Source organism: Uloborus diversus, chromosome 9 (assembly GCF_026930045.1).
Source record: "Uloborus diversus isolate 005 chromosome 9, Udiv.v.3.1, whole genome shotgun sequence".
NCBI lineage: Eukaryota > Metazoa > Arthropoda > Arachnida > Araneae > Uloboridae > Uloborus > Uloborus diversus.
This window is the reverse complement of record NC_072739.1, coordinates 153,602,451-153,615,445: the sequence shown is the minus strand read 5'-3', so window position 1 is coordinate 153,615,445 and position 12,995 is coordinate 153,602,451. Positions and strand designations below refer to the sequence as shown.

The 12,995-nt window shown below is 29.8% G+C and overlaps 1 protein-coding gene across 1 annotated transcript in view; it reads left to right on the top strand.

Annotated features, from left to right (window-relative positions):
• The first annotated feature begins 241 nt into the window (after window positions 1-241).
• Window positions 242-12,995, top strand: part of LOC129230091 (inositol 1,4,5-trisphosphate receptor-like) — a 135,374-nt gene continuing 122,620 nt past the window's right edge. The window contains exons 1-5 of the mRNA XM_054864485.1: window positions 242-336; window positions 7,274-7,344; window positions 9,811-9,926; window positions 12,267-12,353; window positions 12,438-12,596. Of these exons, the coding sequence (XP_054720460.1) occupies window positions 242-336; window positions 7,274-7,344; window positions 9,811-9,926; window positions 12,267-12,353; window positions 12,438-12,596 (528 nt within the window). The remainder of the gene's footprint in view (window positions 337-7,273; window positions 7,345-9,810; window positions 9,927-12,266; window positions 12,354-12,437; window positions 12,597-12,995) is intronic.

The following is a 12,995-nucleotide window of genomic DNA, read 5'->3' as shown; positions in this document are numbered from 1 at the left end:
GTGATTGTAAAAGTTTTTGAAAACTCTACAAATTTGATCTGTATTAACCGGAGATCCGAATAAACGGGCCAGATTATCAAAGTTCTAGTGTTGAGTATGTGTCCACAATTCCCCTTTGTTTTTTGTGATAAAAAGTATTTTTATGAAGAACACTGTTTACAAAATTTACTTACTTATTGGAATTTATTTGCAATAGGTTCCTATTGTGGCAAAGTCGGCTGTTAATTACAGCTGAAATGCAATGGCTGATATGGGATCTGCAAGCTTTTTACACATTGGAGACATAGTCTCCCTATATGCAGAAGGAAATGTTTCTGGATTTTTGAGTACTTTAGGGTAAATATATGGAGAATATCTTTAACTGTTGATTCCTTTCTTTTAAATTCCTTTGTACAATTTCTTGTATTAACTCCTATACTTTTTTCTGTGTTACAAAATTCATTCAATGTTTCAAACTTTTCCTTCATAAGTTATAATTTTCTGTGCAATGTTAATGCGATCTCAAATGGACTGGGTAAGGGCATCATGAGATTGTGTGTTTTTTTTTTAAATTTTTTCTGAGGATAGGTGAGTTTTATTTTTACAAAATTTATGCTGTTTACTTTGTGTTGGGTGTCTCTAATTGTCATAGTTTCTATCTCCATATAAAGACATGCATAGATAACTCCCAAATTAAATGAAATGTAAAATTTTTAATTCTAAGGTAAAAAAGGTGATATATATATATATAATAATAAAAGTGAAAAATATTGAAAAGACCACACCAAGAGCCCATAGATGCGCAACGCAGCAAAACTAAAAAGCCAAGTAAATATAAAATTAAGCAAACAGAATTACAAATATTAAACAAATTATAAATAACAAATGATGATAAAAAGGAAAAATGCAAACAGCAATTAAATAGGAATAGATAAAGAGTGAATCCAGAGCTCATCAGCCGTGGAGGATTCATTAATTATGGTCAAAAGACCAAAATTTTAACTATGAACTAGAAGAGAATGTTTAAGCTCCAATACATGTAATGTAGAGTAACAATGGGCAAACGCACCACTTGCTAAGCTAAAAACAATAAACTAGAGCTCAAACCTAAAACTAAAAGCAGGGGGTTTCGCCTCGACTAATTAGGAAAACAAGTTCCGATAATTAGCCTTCCACGGGACAGTACCTGCCTATAACAAAATTGTCTTACCTTGAAATCCACGTAAACAAAACCAAATCCATTGTTCAACCTGATAAAAAACATTCCATTTGTCAACAAAACATTAAAAACGTAAAAACATATCCAGAAATCAGTCCATAGACATACCGAGTCGTCTGTTTCGCACGTGTAAAAAATTCATCCACCCCGGTGATTCATAAAAAATGGTTTGTCACGGTTGTATCATACATTTACACAGTTAAAGTTTCAAAAGAAGCGAAATGCTCATCGAAGGCTATACTTAAGCAAATGTTTTCAACTAGATTTTTAGGTAAGTTATTATTAAAAAGTAAGTTTTTGAGTACTGAAATTTCTTGCTTAAATGCTGAAATGGTATTGCAAATTCTTTTAATTCTGATAGCTTGCGAAACAATAATGCCAATAAAAACCTTTTTACTTAAGCAGGAGGAAAAATCTTGTAGGCTGTTAACTGTGAAATTGAATTCGCGTCTTTTATCATAGATTGTAGTGGAACAATTTGAGTCAATTTGTATGTTGATATCCAGGAAATTAAAGCTATTTTGATTAGAACTGATCTTTTTGAGCGTTAATGAACTATGATAAATAGTTTTGCTAAGTTCAGAAAAATTAGGAAAATTTATACACAAAAGGTCATCAATGTATCTGCAACAAAGAGGTGTAGAGGAAGGATTGTCAATTAAATATTTTCTCTCATAATATAAAAGAAAAAGGTTGGCTAATGTAGAGCTAAAATTAGCTCCCATTGCTATGCCATTAATTTGTAGAAAACATGAATTACCATTTTTGAAAAAGTTATTGAAAATACAAAATTTAAAAAGACCAAGAAAAAACAATTCATTAAAATCAAGGGAATCCTTGACTGAATTAAAAAGTTCTGAAACAGAGGAAAAAAGTTCAACGAGTGGGATATTGGTGAAGAGGTTTTCAAAATCAAAAGTTTCTAAGTAATTTATATCAAGCAGATTAAGTAAATTGATCACTTCAACACTATTATTAACAATCCAGAACCAATTCATTTGTTGAAGTTTAAGTTGTTCAAGAATTTTTTTGAGAAACTGTTCAAGCTTTACACTCAGATTTTTTCCAATGGTGTTGGTGGCAGAGCAAATAAAGCGAAATCCAACAGGTGTTTTATGAAATTTTGGAATTGCATATAAGTAAGGTAAGTTAACAGAATCAGGACGTGGCAATTTAAAAAGTTTGTAAGCAGCAACAAATTTTTTGATGATGGAGGATTCATTAAGTTTGGAGGAAACATAAGTGGTGGTTTTTTCTAGTTCATTTTTCAAAATATTAGCATATAATTTTTTTTGCAGCAGATAGAGTAATTAGAACTGGCTTTATCAACAACTGTAAAGACAAAGGCTTTTTTAAAATCATTGATGGCATTATTTTCATCAGCAGAGAGATGGAAGTATGAAGATTCTGTGTTAACAATATCACGTAAACGTGATTTCAGTTCAATTAAAAAGTGGTGTCTATATTCAAGAAATGCATTAAGTGGAACATTAAAACAATAGGAGATTTTTCTTAAAAAATATTCAAGTTCAAATGTAAGCTTATTGAAAGCTTTTAGGAAATTAATACGAAAATTAGGCTGATATTTAGTACCCAAACTAAAAAGTTTAACGAGTTTTTGTTTTGTAAAAAATTCAAATCACCGGTCAGAATATGACCAAGATCAGAGTTGAAGAAGATGGAATTAGAGAAATTAGCACAATTACAATCAAAGTTCAAATATTTATCAAAATTTTTTGCAACTTCTTGATAGTTTAGAATTTTTTTCAAGAAAGGAGGATTGAATTTGTAGCTGAAGACAATTTGTAGATCCTTGATGGGAAAAAAATCCAAAAGTTTACTGTGTAGTTTTGAAAAGTTTAAATAGTCGAAGGATTTTTGCAAAAAACTAAAAGTGCAGTAGTAAGTTTGATGTTGTTGAGTAGAACCAACTTTGTAGATCAGAAGATCATAACGAAGAAATTCAAAGTGTGAATTTTTAAAAAGGTAGTTTGGAAGGAAATTTTTTAGTTTTTTTAGAAATTTATGTTTTAGACTAAAAAGAAATTTCCTAACATATTCAGTGTCATAAGAATGACAAAAAGAATTTTCAAGCTTATCAAGAATTTCAATGGGCGAAAAAATGCAGAAACAAGGAGGGGATTTTCCTGATCCCCTATTAAAACGAGAAGTACTTGTATTATTTCCAAATCTAAACAGTGAATAAATACAAAGATTTTTAGATGAGTTATGGTATGCTGTATATAATTTATTATCAAGGGAGGAATTTAACCCATAAGGGAAAATAGATTTGAATTGTAGAATAAAATGAGATTCTAGTGAGTCTCTTTTCCAGAGACTGTTCAAAACCTAGAATTGAAATAGAAATATTATCAAAACTGTGAAATTGAAAATGCTGAAGTTCTTTGTCTTCTTTGTTTTTGAACGAAAGTATATCATGTCTGTGATTGTTGATACGAATATTTAGTGAATTCCTAGTTTGTCCTATATAACATAGATTTCAGGAAAGACATTTAATAAGATAAACAAGATGATGTTGCTTTCAAAAGTTACCCTCAAAATGAACACTAGCTTCAGTGTCAGCCAAAGATCAAATTTTACAACGATTATTTGTACATAAGCCCATAATAAAGAAAGAAGGTGCGGTAAGACAATTTATAGTAACAAGACAAGTACATCGTGGAATCGACGAAACCCGAAAATTAAAAGAACATAGAAACAAAGCAAACACCTGGTATGTAAATTAGAAGGCGCAAAGCAGCACAAAATTAATTACATACAAGATAATAATAATAAAAGTGAAAAATATTGAAAAGACCACACCAAGAGCCCATAGATGCGCAACGCAGCAAAACTAAAAAGCCAAGTAAATATAAAATTAAGCAAACAGAATTACAAATATTAAATAAATTATAAATAACAAATGATGATAAAAAGGAAAAATGCAAACAGCAATTAAATAAGAATAGATAAAGAGTGAATCCAGAGCTCATCACCTATATGGCTATATATATATATATATATATATATATATATATAAAAATAAGCAAACAAAATTTCAAATATTAAACAATTGTATAAAAATAATGATGATAAAAAGGAAAATTGCAAATAGCATTAAATAGGAAAACATAAAGTATGTATCCAGAGCTCATCAGCCGTGGAGTATTCATTAATTATGGTCAAAAGACCAAAAATTTAACTATGAACTAAAAGAGAGTCCCTGGTCTTTTCAATATTTTTCACTTTTATTATTATTATTATATACATATAATTGAAAAGTTTAAATTTAAATATATATATACAGTGAAGCACCCTTTATACGTTTTTCAAGGGACTGTGAAAAAAAATGTATAAACAAAAAAAAAAAAAACATATAATAGGTATAGGTTACTGTGTATTAGACTTTGCAGAGACCAATTTTAAAAACATATAATTGATAAAAGAGAAACTTATAAACTTTGCTTCACTTTATATATATATAGGCAAGTTATTTTATTTTTGAATTAAATTTTCAATTTAAATTTTGGAAAAAATGTTTTCTTTTACCAGCCTTCATGGGCTATGGGGGGGGGGGGGGGGAATGGTATGAGCTCCACATTTCCTTAAAAATCAGGTTTAGATCAGACCAGAAAATATATTTGAGGTGATACTGAAAATAATAGCTAAGTCCTTTAAATTTTTGCTTTCAAAAACTTGAACTATATTAATCAAAGATTTTGAAAATAATTTTCATTAATAAAGATGGACCGGGAACTAATAAGAGGTAAAGCAGATTTACTGTTGCTTGTTAGACAATGTAGAACTGACTTTGAGTGAATATACTTCTTAATATTTTGTAATAATGCTGGAATGTTTCTCCTTTTAAGTTTCTTTGCTTACTTCTGCTAAAAAGTTGATCAAAAAATTATTCATCTTCTTTGCAAAAAAAACCTTCTTCATAAATTTTTTAGCTTATTGAGTTAACCCCCTTGCAGTTGGACAGTCCAAAAATTACATGTTAAATGGACGAGATATCTCGTCAAGAACTACAAGGTGGTTAAAGAGCTTTTTTGTGGTGGATGTGAAAGATCAACTGTAACTGTTGTAACATTATACTTTCTTCCAAAATATAAACTTTTCAATTAAAAAAAATTAATTCAAGTTTCCACTTTTCTTGATTTTGCTATTTTTTATTTTAAATTTTACTTTTTGTCATAAATTTTACAATAACACTGATGTGATATTCTTCAGCAGTACTAGTTGAACATATTTATGTATCCCAAATGAAATAAAATGTTAGTTTTTTATTTTACTAGCTGTTAAGCCAGTTTAAAGTCTTTAAGAAGGTGACAAGATCCCCATCCTGACATACACTCTTTCATGAGTTACCTAATTTGCATTTCAACTACATAGTTTTTTCTAAATCAATTTTTACTGCTTCAACCTGCAGCTAGAGTTCCAAATTCTGCTTCATTAGTCAAAATTTGATGTTCTTAAATCTGAACTATCAGTCAAGTATTCATAGGCAGCAAAATATCTTATGTTTTGGTGTTCAAACTAAACAAACCAAAAATTTTTCAGCCAAAGAAACATTGGTTTAACATAATATTTTTAATAGTGATTTTCTGCATAACTTTTCAAATTGTAGCTATTTGAAATTGTAGTATTCAAAAAGTTTGAGAAAAAGTTTAAATCCTCAGAATTTCAAAAGGATAAATTTTAGTTTCTGAAAAAAAAAAAAAGCTAAAAAAGAAAAGCTACCATTAGAGGCTAATGACGCAAGTGTGATTTGAGAACTTGAAAATTTCAGTAAAGTGGTTCATTTTCTCAAAACTAGTTGAGCATTTTTTTTTTAATGACATTAACATACTTTGATTTTGTTGGGGAAAATAACAAAGAAACCTAAAATGTCTACACTGCAATTAAAATACAAATTAAATTAAAAATTTATCCCACCAGTCCCCATATACTCTTATCATGAAATTTCATGAGTTCAAATACAAACTTTCAGACTTTTTTAGCCAGTAAACCTCTTTATTTTTTTTAAAGTTAATTTTCTTTGGTTTTAAAGAAGCTATACGGCTAGATCACTTAGGCTAAAATTAGTCCCTAATATGCATTTAAGTTAGAATATTTTCTAGTATAAGAAGTACAACATTTCCAATTGTTTATTTAATTGCTGTTTGATTGATTCAATATGATTATGATAATATAAATAAGTTGCTAGTGGGAGGGGGAGGGCTTAGAAAACTTTATTTTGTTATGATTTTAAATTATATTATTGTTTTACATTTGTTTGTATTGCATAATACTTGTAATTTTTGCAAGTGTGATGCGGCAGGAAACTGACTTAGTTTTTTGCTGTATTTTTCTTTGTTGTGGCTATTTAATGTTTCCATATTTTTATTTTTCTTATAGAGTTCAATTTAATTGAATTACGAATCCTATAATGTGGTGTTCTGAATTTTTACATGACTGTAAGTTCATATAAGGCAGTGAGAAGCAAAGGGATGTAAGTGGACATTTTCAAGTTTTGAGTAAAACCCGTATAAAGATTACGTCCTAGGTAGGCTTTCATTGAAATTGAAATGTTTTTCTAAATTATGCTGTACAGCAGTACCTACCAGGGGCTATTAGTACCATCTCTTGCCCCAAGACAGAGGATGGTTTCACCTACCATGTGTACTGGTTATCTCCAAATTTTTAATTTTGCCACTTGCATCCCTTTGCTTCTCACTACCTTATATGATGATGTCTACCTGTTCCTAATATCAGCATGAGTTGCACAATTTGTCCTACTGAATCTTGTTTATGTGTCATGATTAGTAAACTTGTGGACAGTGCTTAAACTGTACTTTTTTTCAACATCAAACATGATTATAGAGTTGAAAAAATAATTAAGTTTTGCATGCTTTAGCTTTGAAATTAATAAAGTATGATTCTTGAATTTATTTTACTTCAAAAAAAAAAAAAAAGAAAAAAGAAAAGAAAAACAAAGGTTTAAAGACAGTACATTAATGTGATATTGTTTTATTTCAATAAATTATCTTTCAATTTCTTTAACAATTAATCTGAAATTGTTTTACATTCTAGCTTAGTAGACGACAGATGTGTTGTTCAACCAGATGCTGGAGATCTTGCATCTCCACCCAAAAAATTTCGAGGTATTATTTATGATATTTAAATTCTTTGTTTGGTGCATGTGTAGTTCTTTTTTTTTAAATGTTGTTGTTGGAAAAAATATTCATGAGAATCTACCTTGATTAAATTTTTTTATTAGATATTATTATTGTTCAATGTACTAAGTGTTTCAAGCCCACGTTTTTTTTTTTTTTTTTTTTTGAGGTCTCTGTGATGGAATGAACACAACCAAATATCTTAATGGCGCTAAAGCAAGGGTAGATCCAGACAAGGAGAGAGCAATTGTTTTCTGATGCTTACCCTTTTATACGTTTCCAAACCTCTGCCCCCTGAGTGCAGGTTTTTTTTTTAATCTTAAATTTAAAAACTTCCTGAGGAGTACTGAACCCCATCCCTTAGCCTAATGTTATCAAAAGTATCCTACAGCTGCATTTTTGGATTTGCATTTCGGAACTGCATTTTGGAGATTCAAAAAAATTTCAGGGAGGGGGGGGGGGAGAATCGAATTACATCTAATATTATCTAAGATCATTTAAAATTGGGTTCTTAAAACCTCGAAAAAATTCCTGTACAAAGTTCTGATTCTTAAAGTATTTAGAGATGGGTTATAATTGTGATTTCAAGTGGTGCACCACTTTTCATTTAAACCACTACAAATCCTAAAGCAAAACTATAAAATTATGTTGTTTTGTGTAGAACTTTTTTTAATAACTACATAAAGGGGAGAGTGCTGTACCTTGGGACACTGCTAATTTCTAAGAATTTATTTTTAGCTGCCATTTTTTTTGTAATCTGTAATAGTAACCTTCATCACTAAATGGTGCCATAGTAAAAATCAGCGTCAAATGAGTAAAATTGGCGATTTTGTGAGAGAAAGAAAATTTCAGGACTCCAAAGTAAATAATTTCTTCATTTTTATTTCATTTTTTGTCTTTGTATTTGTAAGACAGCCAAACATTTTGTACCTTAGGACACGTTCCAAGATACAATAAATACATGCATGGTTCTTAATAATTAAGATATGTTTAGGAACATGTTCTAATCTTATATAGTCTTTTAAATGCATTTAATGTTAGATATTAATTTATAATTCATCATTCACAATTCATAATTAATTATTCATGATTTAATTCACTATCATGAAAAAATTATTTATTTATTTTTTTTTTGTTTTCTGGTGCAAAATTGGTTCAAATAATTGCTGTTTCCTGAATCATGAAGACTTTCCCATAGTACAACAGGACTTGTCCCAAGGTACAATAGGATGTTGTATCTTGGGACCACTTGGAACTTTTACTTTAAATGGCTTTAAATATTTTACTTTCAAACTGTCTGAACTTTTTAAAAAATGTATTTCATCAAAGCATGTTTGGGTTATTTTAAAATGACTTTAAGATTTTAAATTTGATTCAAATAATTGACGCTAAAAATTAAAAAATGAAAAGTGTCCCAAGGTACAACACTCTTACTCATGAAATGCTTTTATTGTTTTACCCAACATTACAGTTTTTAGTGACAGTATAAATTTCTCATAAGTGAATTATGCTTAAGGTTTCATTTATTGGTCAGGCTACCTTTTTATATGGATATTATTTTAACGACCTGCACATATTTCTGTGATTTTCTTATGTTTCAGTTCCAGTCATTTCTCTCAGACTATCTCAAATAAAGATGGGCAGTAGTATATATAAAAAATATATATAGAAAATTCTTTATTCTGAATATACTGCTATTTTGTTTATTTTTTAACTTATTGCATACCAGTCAAATATTTCCGAGATATTTCTGGGTTTTGAGCATTGCTCCCGATTGTGTATACGATATAAGGAACTTGCATTTGATAGCATTCTGAGAGGTTATAACAAAAATCTTTATTTTGCCTAAATAACAATGTAAAATATTGTATTGTGTTGCATAGCAATAATCTGCTGGAGTTTTTTTTTTCTTAGAATCTTGGCAGGTGTGCTTAGCCTACTTAAATTGGTAATGAATTGTCATATGTAGTTCGAGACTCTTTGCAGCCTTAGAAAGTGTCCTAAAACTGTTGTGCACAGAGTTTTACCAGAAATGATTTTTTGAAATCAGTTATTATGTAGTTACATAGCCAAAAGATAGTATTTTGTGAACCTGTTGAGGAACCTTGGCTTCATTTGAAGTCACCTTTTTTTTCTGTCGTTTTCAGCCAGTTGACACAGTGGCTATAAACTGGACAACAAACAATTGACTGCGTAAAAAAAAGTTAATCCTGAGAGGATTAAATCATTGTATATTTCTATTTGCACACTGCATAGCTTCTTCATGAAAAGCATAAAGAAAACTTAATACTCTTCTTCAATTCAGTATTTGGACTTAAAATGTGTTCAACAAAGCCATACTATATTAAAAACTTAAAAAATGTATTTTTAAAAAGCTTAACAGTTTTCTTCTACATTGTTAAACAACAATAATATGAAATAGATACTACAGTTTTTAAATTTTTCTTATTTCAGATTGTCTTTTTCGGATGTGTCCCATGAGTCGCTATTCAGCTCAGAAGCAGTTTTGGAAAGCGGCCAAGCAGAGTACCACAAGTGCCACAGATGCTGTGCTATTAAAAAAATTACATGTAAGGAAATGTTTCATTAAAATGTTTTCTATTTTGTTTTCTACATGCAATAATGTTTCATTTTGTTTTAATTTTAAGATATATATATATATATATATATATATACATATCTTAAAATTAAAACAAAATGAAACATTATATATATATATATATATATATATATATATATATGTATGTATGTATATAATTAAAAAAACAATAAAAGCTATTGTGAAGCTATTTATGTAGTAGGTAATAGTAAAATGATATTGGTATGATTTTTTCTTTTTTTTGAATTGATTTATATTATCTTGAAATGTCAGCTAAATAATTAAGAATTTTTATTCAATCTCTTGTTTTTACTGAAATGTTCTTAGTTTTAGCTGCTTTCGCTATCTAATAAGTATATGGTTTTTTTTTGGTAAAATGACACATGGTGCTGTCAGTGGGATACTTGTGTTTTTAGTTCTTTCTTTCTTCTTCTTTTTTTTTTTTTTTTTTTTGTAAATTATATCTGACTACCAAGTGCAATTTGGTGCCACAATGAACCACACGGCTGTTCCGGTACTATTTTTCTGAAAAATTATTTTCTCTTTCCCATAAAATTAATCATGACTCTGAATTCGATTAACATTCAGGTACTGGAAAATTTTAGAATTCACCCCTGTGTTCTACATACTTTTAAAAACTGAATCAAGTAACGATTGTTGGAATTTATAGTTGTTTAGTTTTTGAACTGTGATTATAAAGAAGTATGGTGTTCTTCTCACTTTGGAGTAGACAGTGGTGTTGGCTCATCAAATTTATACTTCCTGAAATTAAAAAAAGAAAATCGAGCTGATGTGTGCATCACATGACTTCCTTTTATTCCAATTTAATATCATTTCCCCATTATTGACATTTTTAATGTGATTAAAAAGTTTACTCTCTAAATATCAGCAACAGTGGCCAAATTAAAACCAGATTTTAAAAAAAATTTAAAAATTTCGCCAAATTTGTCGCCAAGTTGGCGACAAAACTGACGACCAAAAAGACTGCCGATATATCGCCAAGTGTTCGCCAAATTATAACACCACTTGAGTTTACATCGAAATTAACAATGATTTCCCCCCCAAAAGGTACAAAAGACCCCCTTTGAAGCATCTGAATGCAACCAAAAAGGAAGGTGCACAACTAGAGTCCACTAGGAGTCTACATACCAAATTTCAACTTTCTAGGACATTCCGTTCTTGAGTTATGCGACATACATAGACACATACGCACATACATACGTACATACAGACGTCACGAGAAAACTCATTGTAATTAACTCGGGGTTCATCAAAATGGATATTTCGGGTGTCTGTACGTTCCTAGGCACATATCCACGAGTGGTCGGGCTGAAAAAAAAACTGAACATTCATTTGGGGGTGAGAAAAATGGAAATTATGGCCGATTTTTGGGTGAAATTTTTTTCGCAAATACAATACTTCCTTTTCTTATAAAAGGAAGTAAAAATGCTGATGAGAGTATCCTTTTGCATAAGTTATTAAGATGATATGGTCCTCAAAGAATTGTAATGCCGCATACCTTAGAGTAAAAACGCAGCTATCAATTTATTAAGAGTTTGCCAAATTTTGTGGTTTCCAGAAATGCAGTTTTTAACTGGCTGCCCAGAGCTTACTGCAATTTCATGTTTTTCTTCCAAAATTTTGCATGAGTCCAAAATCCATGTTGACAAAATATAAAAAATTCCTAAACTGAAAACACCAAGTAGTTGCTGAAATTGAGTCAACTGACTAAGAAAAAAATGTTTCAACATTCTGTTAAGAGTTCAGGGTATGTTAGTACTGACGTTAAGTTGATGTTACATTCCAGTTAATCTTAATACTTCTATTTCATGAAAAGTATTTATTTTGTAAATTAATTCTACCGTAAGTGATGGACCAATCCTTATTAAAATAATAAAATGCATTTAAAAGTGATATAAAATGCAGTAAAACTAGTGTCAGAACCCCCCCCCCCTCCCAGTAAACTCCCAATTATCCGTGGAATAGGGTGACGCGGTAACTGCGGATAATCAAAAACCGCGGATAATCCGAATAATCGGTAAAAAGCGATGCTTAGTGTATACAATAGCTAAAAAATATTAATGAAACTCACACATACATTTAAATTATAGCTAAAAACATTGCTACATTGGATCCACTAACAATAAATATGAAAAATATCTGTAAAATCTAAAAGCAAACAATAGCAAAATCATAGGTTTAAAAAAAAAATGTGATAAGACCCGCTGATAATCCGACTGCCGATAATCGGGAGTTTTTTGTAGTTTGAAGCTCGGTCATCCTATAGTGATTTTGTATATTACTTTTACAGCATGCAGCTGAACTTGAAAAGAAACAAAATGAATCTGAAAATAAAAAATTAGTAGGAACAGTTATTCAGTATGGAGGTGTTATGCAAGTAAGTTTTTGTTAAGTGTTTGTTATTTTATTCTTGTTAATATTTTGATCACTTTCTACAATTGAAATCGTATGAATTTTCTAGTTATTACACTTGAAGAGCAATAAGTATTTGACTGTAAATAAAAGACTGCCGGCTCTTTTGGAGAAAAATGCCATGAGAGTTTGCCTCGATTCTGCTGGAAATGAAGGATCTTGGTTTTATATTGTGCCTTTTTATAAGTTACGATCTACTGGAGATAATGTGAGTCTCTTTTAGTTTGACCTTAATTTTATGCCCATTTTGCACATATATGTAAATAAATGAAACATTTTTGGCACAAGTTTGGGTTTGTGTAGAATGGTGAGTTATTTACTTTCTGCCTTGGCAAAAGCAGAAAAATATTCTCTATCTCACCGCCATGTTTGCCCACATGCTTTAAACTTTTAATGGAATTTTTAATGCTTTTTAATTACTTGATACATTTATTTGGCAAGTTCTATTATATTTTAATGGTTTTTAATGACCACGATTACTTAGTTGGTAGTTTGTTTATATTTTAATGGAATGTTTGATGTTCTTCATTGGCTCGGTTTATTTATTTGGTGTGTTATTTAACATACTAATCATTTCTCATTTTGTTTAATATCTTGCTTTATGTAA